At 47.8% G+C, this 21909-nt stretch overlaps 1 protein-coding gene across 1 annotated transcript in view; it reads left to right on the top strand.

The window, feature by feature from the left end:
* LOC130316630 (zinc finger protein ZFP2-like) overlaps nucleotides 1-20673 on the top strand; it is a 29888-nt gene extending 9215 nt beyond the window's left edge. Inside the window, exons 4-9 of the mRNA XM_056552800.1 lie at nucleotides 7674-7800; nucleotides 7895-7986; nucleotides 14249-14356; nucleotides 14598-14777; nucleotides 16444-16552; nucleotides 18288-20673. Of these exons, the coding sequence (XP_056408775.1) occupies nucleotides 7674-7800; nucleotides 7895-7986; nucleotides 14249-14356; nucleotides 14598-14777; nucleotides 16444-16552; nucleotides 18288-20017 (2346 nt within the window). The 3' untranslated portion in view covers nucleotides 20018-20673. The remainder of the gene's footprint in view (nucleotides 1-7673; nucleotides 7801-7894; nucleotides 7987-14248; nucleotides 14357-14597; nucleotides 14778-16443; nucleotides 16553-18287) is intronic.
* The last annotated feature ends 1236 nt before the right edge of the window (nucleotides 20674-21909 follow it).

Here is a 21909-nt window from a genome sequence, read left to right as displayed (position 1 = left end):
TCAGCCTTCTGTCTGGGAAAGCTCTGTCATGGGCCACACCGCTCTGGGACCGCAATGACCCCGTCACTGCCTCTGTACACTCCTTCTTCTCGGAGATTCGAAGTGTCTTTGAGGAACCTGCCCGAGCCTCTTCTGCTGAGACTGCCCTGCTGAACCTGGTCCAGGGTAATTCTTCTGTTGGCGAGTACGCCATCCAATTCCGTACTCTTGCCTCCGAATTATCCTGGAATAATGAGGCCCTCTGCGCGACCTTTAAAAAAGGCCTATCCATCAACATTAAAGATGTTCTGGCCGCACGAGAAATTCCTGCTAACCTGCATGAACTTATTCATCTGGCCACCCGCATTGACATGCGTTTTTCCGAAAGGCGTCAGGAGCTCCGCCAGGATATGGACTTTGTTCGCACGAGGCGTTTTTTCTCCCCGGCTCCTCTCTCCTCTGGTCCTCTGCAATCCGTTCCTGTGCCTCCCGCCGTGGAGGCTATGCAAGTTGACCGGTCTCGCTTGACACCTCAAGAGAGGACACGACGCCGCATGGAGAATCTGTGCCTGTACTGTGCCGGTACCGAACACTTCCTGAAGGATTGTCCTATCCGTCCTCCCCGCCTGGAAAGACGTACGCTGACTCCGCACAAAGGTGAGACAGTCCTTGATGTCAACTCTGCTTCTCCACGCCTTACTGTGCCTGTGCGGATATCTTCCTCTACCTTCTCCTTCTCTACTATGGCCTTCTTGGATTCCGGATCTGCAGGAAATTTTATTTTGGCCTCTCTCATCAACAGGTTCAACATCCCGGTGACCAGTCTCGCCAGACCCCTCTACATCAATTGTGTTAACAATGAAAGATTGGACTATACCATGCGTTACCGCACGGAACCCCTCCTAATGTGCATCGGACCTCATCACGAAAAAATTGAGTTTTTGGTCCTCTCCAATTGCACTTCCGAAATTCTCCTTGGATTACCGTGGCTTCAACGCCATTCCCCAACCCTTGATTGGTCCACAGGAGAGATCAAGAGCTGGGGTACTTCTTGTTTCAAGGACTGTCTTAAACCGGTTCCCAGTACTCCCTGCCGTGACCCTGTGGTTCCCCCTGTAACCAGTCTCCCTAAGGCTTATATGGACTATGCTGGCGTGTTTTGCAAAAAGCAAGCTGAGACTTTACCTCCTTACAGGCCTTATGACTGTCCTATTGACCTCCTCCCGGGCACTACTCCACCCCGGGGCAGAATTTATCCTCTGTCCGCTCCAGAGACTCTTGCTATGTCTGAATACATCCAGGAAAATTTAAAAAAGGGGTTTATCCGCAAATCCTCCTCTCCTGCCGGAGCTGGATTTTTTTTTGTGTCCAAAAAAGATGGCTCCCTACGTCCTTGCATTGATTACCGCGGACTTAATAAAATCACGGTAAAGAACCGCTACCCCCTACCTCTTATCTCAGAACTCTTTGATCGCCTTCAAGGTGCCCACATCTTTACCAAACTGGACTTAAGAGGTGCTTATAATCTCATCCGCATCAGGGAGGGGGACGAATGGAAGACTGCATTTAACACCAGAGATGGACACTTTGAGTATCTGGTCATGCCCTTTGGCCTGTGCAACGCCCCTGCCGTCTTCCAAGACTTTGTTAATGAAATTTTTCGTGATCTCTTATATTCCTGTGTTGTTGTGTATCTGGACGATATTCTGATTTTTTCTGCCAACTTAGAAGAACACCGCCAGCATGTCCGCATGGTTCTTCAGAGACTTCGAGACAATCAACTTTATGCCAAAATGGAGAAATGTATGTTTGAATGTCAATCTCTTCCTTTCCTAGGATACTTGGTCTCTGGCCAGGGATTACAAATGGACCCGGATAAACTCTCTGCCGTCTTAGATTGGCCACGCCCCTCCGGACTCCGTGCTATCCAACGTTTTTTGGGGTTCGCCAATTATTACAGACAATTTATTCCACACTTTTCCACTATTGTGGCTCCTATCGTGGCTTTAACCAAGAAAAATGCCAATCCCAAGTCCTGGTCTCCCCAAGCGGAAGACGCATTTAAACATCTCAAGTCTGCCTTTTCTTCTGCTCCCGTGCTCTCCAGACCTGACCCATCTAAACCCTTCCTATTGGAGGTAGATGCCTCCTCAGTGGGAGCTGGAGCGGTCCTTCTACAAAAAAATTCTTCCGGGCATGCTGTTACTTGTGGTTTTTTTTCTAGGACCTTCTCTCCGGCGGAGAGAAACTACTCCATCAGGGATCGAGAACTACTGGCCATTAAATTGGCACTTGAGGAATGGAGGCATCTGCTGGAGGGATCAAAATTTCCAGTTATCATTTACACCGATCACAAGAATCTCTCCTATCTCCAGTCTGCCCAACGGCTGAACCCTCGCCAGGCTTCCATCAGGCAAACTCCTCCAGGGAAGACCTTCGTTTCTCCACGCCAACGTCTCGGGATTCTCAGATGGGGTCACTCCTCCCACCTCGCAGGCCATGCGGGCATCAAAAAGTCCTTGCAACTCATCTCTCGTTTCTATTGGTGGCCGACTCTGGAGACGGATGTTGTTGATTTTGTGCGGGCCTGTACTGTCTGTGCCCGGGATAAGACTCCTCGCCAGAAGCCTGCTGGTCTCCTTCATCCTCTGCCTGTCCCCGAACAGCCTTGGTCACTGATTGGTATGGACTTTATTACAGACTTACCCCCATCCCGTGGCAACACTGTTGTTTGGGTGGTCGTTGATCGATTTTCCAAGATGGCACATTTTATTCCTCTTCCTGGTCTTCCTTCAGCGCCTCAGTTGGCAAAACAATTTTTTGTACACATTTTTCGTCTTCACGGTTTGCCCACGCAGATCGTCTCGGATAGAGGCGTCCAATTCGTGTCTAAATTCTGGAGGGCCCTCTGTAAACAGCTCAAGATTAAATTAAACTTCTCTTCTTCTTATCATCCCCAATCCAATGGGCAAGTAGAAAGAATTAACCAGGTCCTGGGGGACTATTTACGGCATTTTGTTTCCTCCCGCCAGGATGACTGGGCAGATCTTCTACCATGGGCCGAATTCTCATACAACTTCAGAGTCTCTGAATCTTCTGCTAAGTCCCCATTTTTCGTGGTGTACAGCAGTCACCCTCTTCCCCCCCTCCCTACTCCCTTGCCCTCTGGTTTGTGACTCGTGATCTTTCCACCATATGGAAAGAGACCCAAAATTCTCTTTTACAGGCTTCATCCCGCATGAAAAGGTTTGCCGATAAGAAAAGAAGAACTCCCCCCATTTTTGCTCCCGGAGACAAGGTATGGCTCTCCGCTAAATATGTCCGCTTTCGTGTCCCCAGTTGCAAACTGGGACCACGCTATCTTGGTCCTTTCAAAGTCTTGTGCCAGATTAATCCTGTCTCTTACAAACTCCTTCTTCCTCCTTCTCTTCGTATTCCCAATGCCTTCCATGTCTCTCTCCTTAAACCACTCATCATCAACCGTTTCTCTCCCAAACTTGTTTCTCCCACTCCTGTTTCCGGTTCTTCTGACATCTTCTCCGTGAAGGAGATACTGGCCTCCAAGACGGTCAGAGGAAAAAGATTTTTTTTGGTGGATTGGGAAGGCTGTGGTCCTGAAGAGAGATCCTGGGAACCTGAGGACAACATCCTAGACAAAAGTCTGGTCCTCAGGTTCTCAGGCTCCAAGAAGAGGGGGAGACCCAAGGGGGGGGGGTACTGTTACGCCGAGCGCTCCGGGTCCCCGCTCCTCCCCGGAGCGCTCGCAACATCCTCGCAATTGCAGCGCCCCGGTTAAACCTGCTGACCGGGTGCGCTGCGATACCTCTCCCAGCCGGGATGCGATTCGCGATGCGGGTGGCGCCCGCTCGCGATGCGCACCCCGGCTCCCGTACCTGACTCGCTCTCAGTCGGTCCTGTCCCGGCGCGCGCGGCCCCGCTCCTTAGGGCGCGCGCGCGCCGGGTCTCTGCGATTTAAAGGGCCACTGCGCCACTGATTGGCGCAGTTGGCTTAATTAGTGTGTTCACCTGTGCACTCCCTATTTATACCTCACTTCCCCTGCACTCCCTCGCCAGATCTTGTTGCCATTGTGCCAGTAAAAGTGTTTCCTTGTGTGTTCCTAGCCTGTGTTCCAGACCTCCTGCCGTTGCCCCTGACTACGATCCTTGCTGCCTGCCCCGACCTTCTGCTACGTCCGACCTTGCTCTTGTCTACTCCCTTGTACCGCGCCTATCTTCAGCAGTCAGAGAGGTTGAGCCGTTGCTGGTGGATACAACCTGGTTGCTACCGCCGCTGCAAGACCATCCCGCTTTGCGGCGGGCTCTGGTGAATACCAGTAGCAACTTAGAACCGGTCCACCAGCACGGTCCACGCCAATCCCTCTCTGGCACAGAGGATCCACCTCCTGCCAGCCGAATCGTGACAAGGGGTCTGGTGATGACTGGAGAGGTGACACTGCTGGGACATTATACAGTAATGGAGGGGTCTGGTGATGACTGGAGAGGTGACACTGCTGGGACATTATACAGTAATGGGGGGGTCTGGTGATGACTGGAGAGGTGACACTGCTGGGAATGCTGGGACATTATACAGTAATGGAGGGGTCTGGTGATGACTGGAGAGGTGACACTGCTGGGAATGCTGGGACATTATACAGTAATGGAGGGGTCTGGTGATGACTGGAGAGGTGACACTGCTGGGAATGCTGGGACATTATACAGTCATGGAGGGGTCTGGTGATGACTGGAGAGGTGACACTGCTGGGAATGCTGGGACATTATACAGTAATGGAGGGGTCTGGTGATGACTGGAGAGGTGACACTGCTGGGACATTATACAGTAATGGAGGGGTCTGGTGATGACTGGAGAGGTGACACTGCTGGGAATGCTGGGACATTATACAGTAACACCACTGGAGGGGTCGGGGTGATGACTGGAGAGGTGAAACTGCTGGGAATGCTGGGACATTATACAGTAATGGAGGGGTCTGGTGATGACTGGAGAGGTGACACTGCTGGGACATTATACAGTAATGGAGGGGTCTGGTGATGACTGGAGAGGTGACACTGCTGGGACATTATACAGTAATGGAGGGGTCTGGTGATGATGATGACTGAAGAGGTGACACTGCTGGGAATGCTGGGACATTATACAGTAATGGAGGGGTCTGGTGATGACTGGAGAGGTGACACTGCTGGGACATTATACAGTAATGGAGGGGTCTGGTGATGACTGGAGAGGTGACACTGCTGGGACATTATACAGTAATGGAGGGGTCTGGTGATGACTGGAGAGGTGACACTGCTGGGACATTATACAGTAATGGAGGGGTCTGGTGATGACTGGAGAGGTGGGAATGCTGGGACATTATACAGTCAAGGAGGGGTCTGGTGATGACTGGAGAGGTGACACTGCTGGGAATGCTGGGACATTATACAGTAATGGAGGGGTCTGGTGATGACTGGAGAGGTGACACTGCTGGGACATTATACAGTAATGGAGGGGTCTGGTGATGACTGGAGAGGTGACACTGCTGGGACATTATACAGTAATGGAGGGGTCTGGTGATGACTGGAGAGGTGACACTGCTGGGAATGCTGGGACATTATACAGTAATGGAGGGGTCTGGTGATGACTGGAGAGGTGACACTGCTGGGACATTATACAGTAATGGAGGGGTCTGGTGATGACTGGAGAGGTGACACTGCTGGGAATGCTGGGACATTATACAGTCAAGGAGGGGTCTGGTGATGACTGGAGAGGTGACACTGCTGGGAATGCTGGGACATTATACAGTAATGGAGGGGTCTGGTGATGACTGGAGAGGTGACACTGCTGGGAATGCTGGGACATTATACAGTAATGGAGGGGTCTGGTGATGACTGGAGAGGTGACACTGCTGGGACATTATACAGTAATGGAGGGGTCTGGTGATGACTGGAGAGGTGACACTGCTGGGACATTATACAGTAATGGAGAGGTCTGGTGATGACTGGAGAGGTGACACTGCTGGGAATGCTGGGACATTATACAGTAATGGAGGGTTCTGGTGATGACTGGAGAGGTGACCCTGCTGGGAATGCTGGGACATTATACAGTAATGGAGGGGTCTGGTGATGACTGGAGAGGTGACGCTGCTGGGAATGCTGGGACATTATACAGTAATGGAGGGGTCTGGTGATCACTGGAGAGGTGACACTGCTGGGAATGCTGGGACATTATACAGTAATGGAGGGGTCTGGTGATGACTGGAGAGATGACACTGCTGGGACATTATACAGTAATGGAGGGGTCTGGTGATGACTGGAGAGGTGACACTGCTGGGACATTATACAGTAATGGAGGGGTCTGGTGATGACTGGAGAGGTGACACTGCTGGAAATGCTGGGACATTTTACAGTAATGGAGGGGTCTGGTGATGACTGGAGAGGTGACACTGCTGGGACATTATACAGTAATGGAGGGGTCTGGTGATGACTGGAGAGGTGACACTGCTGGGAATGCTGGGACATTATACAGTAATGGAGGGGTCTGGTGATGACTGGAGAGGTGACACTGCTGGGACATTATACAGTAATGGAGGGGTCTGGTGATGACTGGAGAGGTGACACTGCTGGGAATCCTGGGACATTATACAGTCATGGAGGGGTCTGGTGATGACTGGAGAGGTGACACTGCTGGGACATTATACAGTAATGGAGGGGTCTGGTGATGACTGGAGAGGTGACACTGCTGGGACATTATACAGTAATGGAGGGGTCTGGTGATGACTGGAGAGGTGACACTGCTGGGAATGCTGGGATATTATACAGTAATGGAGGGGTCTGGGGATGACTAGAGAGGTGACACTGCTGGGACATTATACAGTAATGGAGGGGTCTGGTTATGACTGGAGAGGTGACACTGCTGGGACATTATACAGTAATGGAGGGGTCTGGTGATGACTGGAGAGGTGACACTGCTGGGAATGCTGGGACATTATACAGTAATGTAGGGGTCTGGTGATGACTGGAGAGGTGACACTGCTGGGAATGCTGGGACATTATGGAGGGATCTGGTGGGACATTATGGAGGGATCTGGTGATGACTGGAGAGATGACACTGGGACATTATACAGTAATGGAGGGGTCTGGTGATGACTGGAGAGGTGACACTGCTGGGACATTATACAGTAATGGAGGGGTCTGGTGATGACTGGAGAGGTGACCCTGCTGGGACATTATACAGTAATGGAGGGGTCTGGTGATGACTGGAGAGGTGACACTGCTGGGAATGCTGGGACATTATACCGTCATGGAGGGGTCTGGTGATGACTGGAGAGGTGACACTGCTGGGAATGCTGGGACATTATACAGTAATGGAGGGGTCTGGTGATGACTGGAGAGGTGACACTGCTGGGACATTATACAGTAATGGAGGGGTCTGGTGATGACTGGAGAGGTGACACTGCTGGGACATTATACAGTAATGGAGGGGTCTGGTGATGACTGGAGAGGTGACACTGCTGGGACATTATACAGTAATGGAGGGGTCTGGTGATGACTGGAGAGGTGACACTGCTGGGAATGCTGGGACATTATACAGTAATGGAGGGGTCTGGTGATGACTGGAGAGGTGACACTGCTGGGAATGCTGGGACATTATACAGTAACACCACTGGAGGGGTCGGGGTGATGACTGTATCATTATGTGTCAGGTTCCTATAAGGTGTCAGGACGTGGCGGTCTATTTCTCCATGGAGGAGTGGGAGTATGTAGAAGGACACAAGGATCAGTACAAGGATCAGGTCATGATGGGGGATCAGCAGCGCCTCACATCACCAGGTAAGAAGAGACATATATATATCACTGTTACCACCTAGTAACATAGAAATCTATCCAGCAGGTGATGTTTTCATTCCCTTTGTGTTCTCTACAGATGGAGTCATGTATAGAAATCCACCCGAGAGGTGTCCCCGTCCTCTGTATTCCCAGGACTGTCCAGAGGGAAATGTCCCAGATAACCATCAGGTAGATGAGGCTGATCCTATCCCACATCTCTATAGGGGGGAGCTTTGTGTACATAGGGTGATTGTGTGATCCCAGTAGTAAGGAGATTACATGAGGAGGAGGTTTGTTACAGTGTGTTATCAGTGTGTGATCCCGGTAGTAAGGAGATTACATGAGGAGGAGGTTTGTTACATTGTGTTATCAGTGTGTGATCCCGGTAGTAAGGAGATTACATGAGGAGGAGGTTTGTTACAGTGTGTTATCAGTGTGTGATCCCAGTAGTAAGGAGATTACATGAGGAGGAGGTTTGTTACAGTGTGTTAACAGTGTGTGATCCCGGTAGTAAGGAGATTACATGAGGAGGAGGTTTGTTACAGTGTGTTATCAGTGTGTGACCCCAGTAGTAAGGAGATTACAAGAGGAGGAGATTTGTTACAGTGTGTTTTCAGTGTGTGATCCCGGTAGTAAGGAGATTACATGAGAAGGTTATGTTTCATTGTGTTGCTTGAGGTGACTCAGGGGTATCTGACTGATAGGGGTTGGAATACCCCTTTACACCATGTGGTGAGACTCTGAAAAGCTGCTGAAATCCAGAAGGAAGAGTAGGGTAACTTGCGCCAGATAGGCTGTCAAAAAAATTACATAGTGGACGTGCCAAAGGTACAACAGAGGGGAAATGAAGGAGCAGGTTAGAGGAAGAAGAAAGGCTAGAGGGAAGGGGGAATACATGGGGAATTGGGGAACAAAGGACAAGATGAGCACTCAGGCCATAAACCATAGATAAGGGGATACCAAAGAGATAGGGAGGGGAGGAAAGATAAGGGGTCTCCAACAGCTTGAGAACGGGGGTTCAGTCGACAGCTGGGCACGATATTCTGGCATCTGCTGAAAAGACGACCAATAAAACCAGGTTTTAGAGTAGCGATTTGTGCACCGATGAAGGTGAGTGGTAAGCTTCCCGTGCACTGTATTTTCTGGATCCACAGTCTCAGGGAGGCGGGTTCCGGACTCTTCCATAGAGTCGGGAAAGAAGCTCTTGTGGCAATGACCAGTTTACTTATAACAGAGAAACGGTAGGCTGAGATCAAAATGTCTGAAAAGTGGAAGAAAAAGGCAGGACATGGTCCATAAAAGATGAGGCCAGTTTCCAAACTTCCTTCCAGAACTAAAAAAGCAACAGGCACTCCCAGAACACATGAAGGAGTGACCCAGACTGTCCACAACCCATCTAACAGAGAGGTCAGATACACGGTACTATCAAAATTTGAAAACCGACTCCTGGTACCTGCTAGAGATGGAGGCGTGGGCCCAGCCGAACAAGGCATTCTGTTGGGGCTCTGAAAATGAGAGTAGGTCCTGTTCCCATGCTGCAAAATATCCCAGAGTAGGAGAACCCGGTGGTGACCCAAACATGACATAGACCAGCATCCCGGGGAATGCCTTTTATAGGTATCTTCAGCTTCGGGAAGCGGTTCAGGCGCAGTTTGGCTCCCTGACATTTACCCCTGCTTTTTCTGAAGTGCAGCTTCTCCTGGGCACCACGGATCTTTCTAAATCCCTTACTCAGTCTTATGCTCTTCTCCAGTCGCTGGGGCCTAGCCCTTTTCCACAGGCCTTTCATAAATGGGTGGCTGATGTCCCAGATTTGGCGGAATGCCAGCGGAAGGAGGTTGAAGGTTCCTATTACTCAACTGTAGTTATTAGCAGAGATATGATGATCCAATCTAGATATATCTTGAGGTTGTATTATACTCCTGCTAAACTGAAGCGTATAGGTGTTTCCCAGTCTGATCTGTGTTTCCGTTGTTCTTCAGAGGTTGGTACCTTTTTGCATGCTGTTTGATAGTGTCCTGGCATTGCCTCCTTTTGGAGGGAAGTGATGGGGTTTCTGGAAGACAATTTGGACTTCCCCTTTCTACTCACGCCTGCGGTGTGCCTTTTTAGGAGTTGTCAATGAAGTGGTCTCTGGTTCACATAGACGCCTTCTGATTCACTTTCTTCTATTCTGTTCCCATAAAGTGGTAGTGATGTCCTGGAAGGATACCTCTCCTTCCCCTCTATCTAGTTGGCTGAATCTGGTAAACCGATATGGCCCGTTGTACCAGGCGTTGTATGTGGGTCGCAAGTGCCCTAGGAAATTTGACAGGATGTGGACCCCCTGGCTTCTCCTAGATGTGTCAGCTGGCTGACCCCCCCCCCCCCCGGCTAGATTGTCCCAGTAGGTCTCCTACAGTGTGCTACTGTTCTCTCAGGGAGGGGACCTTGGGGGGGGGGGGGGGGGGGAGTGTGCATGTGTGAGTGTGTGTTTGTTTGTTGTGCGGGGCTTTCTCTGGGTGGGTCTCAGATGTACCCTTCCTTACAGCTGATGGATGATTCTATATGTATTGCTTCCTGTCATTATGGTGGAGTCGGTCTCTGGACCTACGGAGGCTATTGTTTTTGTTTATCTTGTTGGTAATGTCTGTTTATTAAAATGCGAAACTAAATAAATACTTAACAAAAAAACTAAAAAATAAACATGACCTAGACCTCAGAGAGTGTGTGGAGAGTCACACCAAACCTGCAACAGAGCAACTTAAAGGGAGCCTCACTCTGGTAAAAAGGGAAACCAAGGGAGATGAAGAAAGAAAATGGCGAAGCTGTTGAGCCTGCCAGAAACCTGACACCCCCTGTTAACTTAAATTCTCCTAAATAACCAGGAACCATTATGCATGTAGTTCATCACTCTCAGCTTTCCAGGGTCAGTCACACGGCAAATTTCCGGTTCTGTGAGGCAGGAGGTGAATCAAGGATTCTGGAGGATAGGATACATCGGGGACGGCAAAGAAGCAAGGGTGCCTTCTCCAAAAAATCTATCACAAAGTTTCAGAGTATTAGAGAGGATAGGATGAGACAGAGGGGGCGCAGCGCCGGAGCCAACCACGAATATACACTACTCAAAAAAATAAATGGAACACTAATTTATCAACCCATGGAGGTCTGGATATGGAGTCGCACTCCTAATGAAAGTAGAAAACCCCACTACAGGCTGATCCAACTTTATGTAATGTCCTTAAAACAAGTCAAAATGAGGCTCAGTAGTGTGTGTGGCCTCCACGTGCCCGTATGACCTCCATACAATGCCTGGGCATGCTCCTGATGAGGTGGAGGATGGTCTCCTGAGGGATGTCCTCCCAGACCTGGACTAAAGAATCTGCCAACTCCTGGACAGTCTGTGGTGGATGGAGCGAGACGTAATGTCCCAGATGTGCTCAATCGGATTCAGGTCTGGGGAACGGGGTGGCCAGTCCATAGCATCAATGCCTTCCTCTTGCAGGAACTGCTGACACACTCCAGCCACACTCCAGTCTAGCATTGTCTTGTATTAGGAGGAACTGAGGGCCAACCGCACCAGCATATGGTCTCACAAGGGGTCTGAGGATCTCATCTCGTTACCAAATGGCAGTTAGGCTACCTCTGCCAAGCACATGGAGGGCTGTGCAGCCCCCCCAAAGAAATGCCACCCCCACACCATTACTGACCCACCACCAAACCGGTCATGCGGAGGATGTAGCAGGCAACAGAACGTTATCCACGGTGTCTCCAGACTCTGTCACGTCTGTCACATGTGCACAGTGTGAACCTGCTTTCATCTGTGAAGAGCATAGGGTAACTAATTTGCCAATCTTGGTGTTCTTTGGCAAATGCCAAACGTCCTGCTTGGTGTTGGGCTGTAAGCACAACCCCCACCTGTGGATGTTGGGCCCTCATACCACCCTCCTGGAGTCTGTTTCTGACTGTTTGAGTGGACACATGCACATTTGTGGCCTGCTGGAGGTCATTATGCAGGGCTCTGGCAGTGCTCCTCCTGCTCCTCTTTACACAAAGGCGGAGGTAGTGGTCCTTCTGCTGCGTTGTTGCCCTCCTATGGCCTCCTCCACGTCTCCTGATGTACTGGCCTGTCTCCTGGTAGCGCCTCCATGCTCTGGACACTACGCTGACAGACACAGCAAACCTTCTTGCCATAGCTCGCATTGATGTGCCATCCTGGATGAGCTGCACTACCTGAACCACTTGTGTGGGTTGTAGACCCCGTCTCATGCTACCACTAGAGTGAAAGCACCACCAGCATTCTAAAGTGACCAAAATATCAGCCAGGAAGTATAGGAACTGAGAAGTGGTCTGTGGTCACCACCTGCAGAACCACTCCTTTATTGGGGGTGTCTTGCTAATTGCCTATAATTTCCACCTGTTGTCTGTTCTATTTGCACAACATCATGTGAAATTGATTGTCAATCAGTGTTCTTCCTGAGTGGACAGTGAGATTTCACAGAAGTGTGATTTGACTTGGAGTTACATTTTGTTGTTTAACCGGTTAACGACCATGGACGTGTATACTCGTCCATGTGCTGTTAACCGGATATGGCACGGGCTCCCGACTTGAGCCCACATCATACTGGCCGGCCCACAGCTGATTCCTGTAGCTAAAGGCCGGCGTTAATAGCCGACATGCTGCGATCGCCGTGGCTGGCTATTAACCCTTTAGATCGCCTCTGACAGCGGCATCTAAAGGTGCCTTTATTCCGTCCATGGTGGTCCAGTGGGGTGGATGCCCCCTCCCCCCCCCCCCCCACAGCACAATTGTGGGGGGGAGGCGATCCACTGCTGAGGTAGCCTGAGGGCTTACCTCTCCTTCCACGGCAGATCCTGTGCCGAGTATGATAAAGCCTGGCAGGACCAGGCTTTATCAATCGAGCGCAGAGCACACAGATCAATGTGGTTTTATCGTACCACATTGATCTGTATGAGGAATCAAATGATACCTCCTAAAAGTTCCCTAAAGGGAATAACAGTGTAAAAAAAAAAAAGTTTAAAACACACACATTAACTCCTTTCATATTAAAAGTTTAAATCACCCCCCTTTCCTCAAATTCCATATAAAAAATATATAAACATAATAAAAATAAACATATGTGGTATCGCTGCGTGCGTAAATGTCCAAACTATAAAAATATATCATTAAATAAACCGCACGGTCAATGGCGTACGCACAAAATAATTCCAAAGTATCGTATTTCTTTGTCACTTTTTATACCATAAAAAAGTATTAAATGCTATCAAAAAGTCTGATCAAAACAAAAATGGTACCGATAAAAACTTCAGATCACGGTGCAAAATAGGAGCCCTCATACAGCCCAGTACGCGAAAAAATAAAGTTATAGGGGTCAGAAGAGGACAATTTTAAATGTATTAATTTTCGTGCATGTAGTTATATTTTTTTCCAGAAGGATGACAAAATCAAACCTATAAAAGTAGGGGATCATTTTAATCATATGGACCATATGCCCCATCCTTAAGAAGGACAAGATGGAAGCCAGGGCAGTCTGGGCTGCATCCAAGATGGGATAGCTAAATGAGCCATGTAACCGATTCAGCAACTGAGGGAATGGTGCCATTCAGGGCAGTAATTTCCTGGGTGTGAGCATCCAGATCTGCTTTAGTGGGTAGGGCCTGCATCATCTCTTTAATCTCAGTCAACAGCTGAGACGGAGAGGACAACTTGAGGGAGTCCCGCACATGATGAGATTTGGGCACCTCCACATAATCCCCACATGGGGTAGAGAGGAGCAGCGGAAAGGGCTGACTGAGCTCCGATGGGAGGGTCACACGCCTCTGATGCAAGTGAGAGCACAGGTGTATGAGAGAGCTTAGGAGCAATCTTATGGGTCCTGTGTATGCTGCAAGGAGCGAAGGGCAACTAAAAGTCTCAGTAATGCAAGCGGTTCTTCTTCTGGCCATAGTGGAACCACTTCAGCGCTGTCCTTTTATACGAATGCTATTCTGTGGAGCCCAGCAAACAGTAGAGGCAGACAATTTTTATCTTGTGTGGGCTGTCTGAAGCGGGGGACTGCCTGGCGGACAAGAGCTGCGGGGACTCCTCTTGCAAGTTCTTCTGCACAGCACCCAGTAGTGGAGGCAAGATGGTGCCGGATCCCTCAGGTTATGCTTCTTGCAGCAGGATAGGCGGCTTTGGGGTCCCAGGCATCGGGGTCATATCTAAATGCTCCTGATGGCATTGGGAGTCTACAGAACCCCTTGTCCTTTCAGTTCAGATTGGTGTAGTGCATCCATCTTTGGCTAGCTCCACCCCAAGAAGCTATTTTTCTCAATGCCCAATAAGTGACGTTGTGTATGTGACATGTGATGTGGCCACTGTATGATTTAGGGCCCCTCCTTCTCTTATAAAGGCCCTGGCAGGACTAGAACCTTCCAACTAATCCAGTTCTCACATCTTCTCTTCCAGACACTTCTTCTCCTGAATGACCCCCCAAGGATGGACAAGGACAGGAATGAGATGACTAAGAGAATATTCCACCTCACCTTGGAGATCCTCCACCTGCTGACCGGAGAGGTGAGGTGACCCATCTACATTTCTATCATCTTTATTGTATTATGGAACAAGTCAGAGATACAGAAGGGAAAATCCAGAATAGGAAGAATCCAGGGTCCTGCATAAGATCTTCAAGACCCCAGAACTGCCCCCAGTATTCCAGATGTGGTCACTAGAGCTCTATACAGGGGGCGCCATCTCCTCTTTGTAGTGAGGGAGGAATACTGGGGTCAGTCCCCTCATTGTCTCTCTCCATACACAGGATTACACCATAGTGAAGAAGACATCGGGGGAGTGTGTGGTCCCCAGAAGCCATCTACAGGAGTCAGGAGGACGGAGCAGGACCCGGGGCCCCATCAAAGAACCTCCACCTCACTCACCAATACATGATCAGAACATCCTAGAACTTATCCACAGGATCACTGAACTGCTGACTAGAGAGGTGACCCTGCTGGGACATTATACAGTAATGGAGGGGTCTGGTGATGACTGGAGAGGTGACACTGCTGGGACATTATACAGTAATGGAGGGGTCTGGTGATGACTGGAGAGGTGACACTGCTGGGACATTATACAGTAATGGAGGGGTCTGGTGATGACTGGAGAGGTGACACTGCTGGGACATTATACAGTAATGGAGGGATCTGGTGATGACTGGAGAGGTGACACTGCTGGGACATTATACAGTAATGGAGGGGTCTGGTGATGACTGGAGAGGTGACACTGCTGGGAATGCTGGGACATTATACAGTAATGGAGGGGTCTGGTGATGACTGGAGAGGTGACACTGCTGGGAATGCTGGGACATTATACAGTAATGGAGGGGTCTGCTGATGACTGGAGAGGTGACCCTGCTGGGACATTATACAGTAATGGAGGGATCTGGTGATGACTGGAGAGGTGACACTGCTGGGAATGCTGGGACATTATACAGTAATGGAGGGGTCTGCTGATGACTGGAGAGGTGACACTGCTGGGAATGCTGGGACATTATACAGTAATGGAGGGGTCTGGTGATGACTGGAGAGGTGACACTGCTGGGAATGCTGGGACATTATACAGTAATGGAGGGGTCTGGTGATGACTGGAGAGGTGACACTGCTGGGAATGCTGGGACATTATACAGTAATGGAGGGGTCTGGTGATGACTGGAGAGGTGACACTGCTGGGAATGCTGGGACATTATACAGTAATGGAGGGGTCTGGTGATGACTGGAGAGGTGACACTGCTGGGACATTATACAGTAATGGAGGAGTCTGGTGATGACTGGAGAGGTGACACTGCTGGGACATTATACAGTAATGGAGGGGTCTGGTGATGACTGGAGAGGTGACACTGCTGGGACATTATACAGTAATGGAGGGGTCTGGTGATGACTGGAGAGGTGACACTGCTGGGACATTATACAGTAATGGAGGGGTCTGGTGATGACTGGAGAGGTGACACTGCTGGGACATTATACAGTAATGGAGGGGTCTGGTGATGACTGGAGAGGTGACACTGCTGGGACATTATACAGTAATGGAGGGGTCTGGTGATGACTGGAGAGATGACACTGCTGGGAATGCTGGGACATTATACAGTAATGGAGGGGTCTGGTGATGACTGGAGAGATGACACTGCTGGGACATTATACAGTAATGGAGGGGTCTGGTGATGACTGGAGAGGTGACACTGCTGGGAATGCTGGGACATTATACTGTAATGGAGGGGTCTGGTGATGACTGGAGAGGTGACACTGCTGGGACATTATACAGTAATGGAGGGGTCTGGTGATGACTGGAGAGGTGACACTGCTGGGAATGCTGGGACATTATACAGTAATGGAGGGGTCTGGTGATGACTGGAGAGGTGACACTGCTGGGACATTATACAGTAATGGAGGGGTCTGGTGATGACTGGAGAGGTGACACTGCTGGGACATTATACAGTAATGGAGGGGTCTGGTAATGACTGGAGAGGTGACACTGCTGGGAATGCTGGGACATTATACAGTAATGGAGGGGTCTGGTGATGACTGGAGAGGTGACACTGCTGGGAATGCTGGGACATTATACAGTAACACCACTGGAGGGGTCGGGGTGATGACTGTATCATTGTGTGTCAGGTTCCTATAAGGTGTCAGGACGTGGCGGTCTATTTCTCCATGGAGGAGTGGGAGTATGTAGAAGGACACAAGGATCAGTACAAGGATCAGCAGCCCCTCACATCACCAGGTAGGAAGAGACTTGTACTTTATGTATAATATGTTTTGTTATGGTCACACAGTCACTGGCAGCCATATTGGAGCCTTAATACTGTCATGTGCAGCACATACACACGAGTGCAGGACCACATAATATCGGAGCCCCATGATTTGGGCTCTTTATATATTTGTTAAAGTATTATAGTTGCTGTATCTAACATATTCCTAGGGCTCCATTAGATATATATATTGGTATATAATAGTGAAGTTAACAAAAATATCTAATCCATTTTTTATTTTCTACAATATGTGCCATCCATCCCATTTAAAGGGGTTTTCTCAGCTGCCTCTTTACCTTGTCCGTCCTGTGGCAGACTGGTTGCAGCTTCCTGGTTTTGCCCGGAGATGTGTGGTTGGTTCAACCTCGTTCAGACCAGTGATACACGGTCCTATGCACTGACTCTTACAAACACATTTTTATTTAAAGGGGTACTCCGGCGCTAAGACCTCTTATCCCCTATCCAAAGGATAGGGGATAAGATGCCTGATAGCGGGGGTCCCGCCGCTGGGGGGGTAGCCCTCTCGTGAGGTCATGTCACGCCCCCTCCATTCTTGTCTATGGGAGGTGGCGTGACTGCTGTTATGTCCCCTTCCATAACATGAATGGAGGGACATGGCCTTACGTCACATCTCCAGTCCCGGAAACCCGGAGGTTACCGAAACTGAAAACACAGCCCCATATAGAATGCAGGTGCTGCAGGGAGGGGGGGTCCAGCGGCGGGCCCCCCGTGATCAGACATCTTATCCCCTATAAAATGTTTTTGCCCGGAATACCTCTTTAAAACAAAAGGACAAAAAAATTTACTAAATTGTCACGCCCCCTCCCATAAAAATAGACTAAATTTGTAAAGTGTCACGTCCCCTCCCATAGGCTTGCATTGAGGGGGCAGAGCGTGATGTCACACGGGGGCGGAGCCATGATGTCACAATACTCCGGCCCCGTGATCGGCAGTCATCAGACCCGGAGCGAACATGCTCTGGGGGCTGATGGTAACGGGGTGCTGTGTGAAAGATCACGGGGGTCCCCAGCGGTGGGACCCCCATGATCAGGCATCTTATCCCCTATCCTTTGGATAGGGGATAAGATGTCTTAGCGCCGGAGTACCCCTTTAACCCGTTGCGCTAAAAGTGCGTGGCTTTTTACAAATACTGCCCCAAAGCTGGTAAACCAGGTCAGTGCCAGTGTACATTTGCAACAAATTGAGCGATTCGTGGAAATAATTTTCACGACAAATCACACATGATAAATTCATGACCACTGTGAAAAGTTAACCAGGCTACGGCATAGCTACACAACAAAAAAAGGAAAAGTCGGATGAAAGTCACCCCCTCAATGCAAGTCTATGGGAGGGGGTGTGGCAGCTGCCATGCCCCCTCCCATAGACTTGCTTTGAAGCGGCGTGACGTGACATCACAACCCCCGCAGCGCGCATGCAGCATTTGGAACTCAATGTTTTGAATGCTGGCCAGTGGAGTAGCCCTTTAAGTCTAATTTAGCGTGTAAAAGACGTCCAAAAAAATGAGAGGTGCAACAAGGTCTCACTTGATAAATCACTAACAACTGCAAAAACTTTTGGAAAGCAGTCTAAATGAAATGCTGCACGAACAATGGGCAACGACTATTTATGCGACTAATTTAGACTAAAAACGCTACAAATAATTGAATGTGTTTACAGACTTAAAAAAGGTAGTTTTTACCCCAACAGCAAATCCCAAGAATTCTGAGGGAAACTTCATGTTATCGCTGAATAATAAAGTGGAAGATGAAGATATGATGGAGCGCTCCTCAGGAGACGACCTCCTCACTCCTAATGTCCATCCAGATCTATCCTATAATAATCCTCCTGATCATGGGGAACCTTCTCCCGACCAATCACAGGTTGTTACCACAAGGACAGACAGAAAAAATGGTAAAAGTTTCTATTGTGAGGAATGTGGAAAAGATTTTACAAAAAGATCGTCTCTTGTTGCTCACAGGAAAAGTCACACAAGAAAGAAGCTCTGTGTGTGTTCAGTATGTGGGAAATGTTTTATAACGCAATCACAGCTTGTCATACATGAGAGAAGTCACACAGGAGAGAAGCCATATTCATGTTCAGAATGTGAGAAATGTTTTTCCTATAAATCAGAATTTATTACACATGAGAGAATGCACACAGGACAAAAGCCATATTCATGTTCAGAATGTGGGAAATGCTTTACAGCTAAAGCAAATCTTGTTATACATGAGAGAAATCACACAGGAGAAAAGCCCTATTCATGTTCAGAATGTGGGAAATGCTTTACAGCTAAAGCAAATCTTGTTATGCATGAGAAAATTCACACAGGAGAAAAACCCTATTCTTGTTCAGAATGTGAGAAATGTTTCATGAGTAAATCACGTCTTGTTAAACATGAGCTATGTCACACCGGAGAGAAGCCCTATTCATGTTCAGAATGTGAGAAATGTTTCATGTATAAATCACTTCTTGTTAGACACGAGAGAACTCACACAGGAGAGAAGCCATATACATGTTTAGAGTGCGGGAAATGTTTTCCAAAAAAATATAATCTTCTTATGCATGAGAAAAGTCACACAGGAGAGAAGCCATATTCATGTCCAGAATGTGGGAAAGGCTTTATAAATAAGATAGATCTTGTTATGCATGAGAGAATTCACACAGGAGAGAAGCCATATTCATGTTCAGAATGTGGGAAAGGCTTTATAAATAAGAAATATCTTGTTATACATGAGAGAATTCACACAGGAGAGAAGCCATATTCATGTTCAGAATGTGGGAAAGGCTTTATAAATAAGAGATATCTTGTTATGCATGAGAGAATTCACACAGGAGAGAAGCCATATTCATGTCCAGAATGTGGGAAAGGCTTTATAAATAAGAGAGATCTTGTTATTCATGAGAGAATTCACACAGGAGAGAAGCCATATTCGTGTACAGAATGCGGGAAATGCTTTATAAATAAGAATCATCTTGTTATGCATGTAAAAATTCACATAGGAAAGAAGTCATATTCATGTATTGAATGTGGGAAATGTTTAACAAGTAAAGCAAATCTTATTGCACATGAGAGAATTCACACAGGAGAGAAGGCGTATTCATGTTCAGAATGTGGGAAATGCTTTCCATGTAAGTCAAGTCTTGTTATACATGTGAGAAGTCACACAGGAGAGAAGCCATATTCATGTTCAGAATGTGGAAAATGTTTTAAAACTAAATCCAATTTTAATAGACATGAGCAAATTCACACAGGAGAGAAGCCATATTCATGTTTAGAATGTGGGGAATGTTTTATAAAGCGACCGCAACTTGTTATACATGTGAGAACTCACAGAGGGGAGAAGCAGTATTCATGTTCAGAATGTGGGAAATGTTTTACAACTAGTTCACATCTTAATAGACACGAGCGGATTCACATAAGAGAGAAGCCATATTAATGTTCAGAATGTGGAAAAAGCTTTACGCATAAATCAAATCGTTACATATTAGTGAAGTCACACAGGAGAAAAGCCTTTTTCATGTTTAGAATGTGGGAAATGTTCTATAAATAAACCACACATTTCTGGACAGGAGAGAATTCACACAGGAGAATGACAGGCAAAATAATAAATCGAAAATATAATATGGACAACTCGGGTAACATAGCAAATGTTAATGTTCTGTTTTGATTAACCCCTTAAGGACACAGACAACTTTTTTTTCCACATACAGACCCATATGAAGCTTGTTTTTGTATGCACTTTATGGTCACTAGGGTATATATGATTAAAATGTTACCCATATTTACACGCTTTTTTATTATTTTATTACTTTCTAAAAAACAAACTTTAAAAAAAATCAGTTTAAGATTGCCCTACTCTGACCTTCTAGAGCAAATTTTTCCATATACGCAGCTGTATGAAGATCATTTTTGCGCCGTGATCTGTAGTTTTTACCGATGCCATTTTTGTTTTAATGGATCTTTTTGATTGTTTTTTTTTTATCATTTTTATCTTACATGTTGATATGGATTTTATCAGATAGCCTAGTAAATATCCTACTCCCGTCCGAATCCATTTATATTCTTTGATCAGATCAAGTGCATGCACCTTAAAGGGGTACTCCGGTGCTTAGACATCTTATCCCCTATCCAAAGGATAGGGGATAAGATGCCTGATCGCGGGAGTCCCACCGCTGAGGACCCCCGGGATCATGCACACGGCACCCCGTTTGTAATCAGTCCCCAGAGCGTGTTCACTCCGGGACTGATTACCGGCGACTACAGGGCAGGCGGCGTGTGACGTCACGCCTCCGCCCCCGTGTGATGTCACGCTCCACCCCTCAATGCTAGCCTACGGGAGGGGGTGTGACAGCTATCACGCCCCCTCCCGTAGGCTTGCATTGAGGGGCAGAGCGTGACATCACACGGGGGCGTGACGTCACACGCCGCCCGTCCTGTAGTCGCCGGTAATCAGTCCCGGAGCGAACACGCTCCGGGGACTGATAACAAATGGGGTGCCGCATGCATGATCCTGGGGGTCCCCAGCGGTGGGACTCCCGCGATCAGGCATCTTATCCACTATCCTTTGGATAGTGGATAAGATGTCTAAGCACCGGAGTACCCATTTAAGTAAATCACACAGACACACACATGGTCAGTGATAAAATACTTCTAGCTTTATTAGGCTGTCCACCTGGTTATAAAACCTCTGTATTTAGCATAACTTCCCACCCTCACAAGGGGGATAAGTATAGCTGTGGCATACCATATAAGGTATGCTTTTCCTCAAATGTTTGGTGGGCTATGAAGTCTTTGCCCAGGAACTCTACTCGATGGGAGGGGGTGAGCAAGGAGCAGATTAGCATGAAGAGAATGGAGGCCCCATCCTAAAGTGGCCATTTTATGTATACACATACATTAATATATATACACACATATATACATCCATTACAATGTTATGTAGCTAAAAATCACTAATTTTGACCTTTTATGCCGTTCGCCGTGTTTTAATAGGAAGGACATTTACGCATGCGACACAAAATTTTTATTTTTCATGGGAAAATGGGATAATTTATTATTTTATTTTTTTTTAAACAAAAAACAAGCCCTAATATGGGTCTGTATGTGGAAAACTGAAAGTGTTATGAATTTTAGAAGGTGAGGATTAAAAAAAACGAAAGTGAAGGGGGTTAAGGACACAGCCCATTTGGGCCTTAATAAACCAGGTCAAGTAGATTTTTGCATTTTTCTTTTTTTTCTCCTCTCCTTCTGAGAGCCATAACTATTTTATATTTCCATCCACAGAACCATGTGTTTGTTTTTTTGCATGACCAATTGTACTTTGTAATG

The sequence above is a fragment of the Hyla sarda genome, unplaced genomic scaffold, assembly GCF_029499605.1.
Source record: "Hyla sarda isolate aHylSar1 unplaced genomic scaffold, aHylSar1.hap1 scaffold_1943, whole genome shotgun sequence".
Lineage (NCBI taxonomy): Eukaryota > Metazoa > Chordata > Amphibia > Anura > Hylidae > Hyla > Hyla sarda.
The sequence above is the reverse complement of the archived record's forward strand: the minus strand, read 5'-3'. Positions and strand labels throughout refer to the sequence as shown.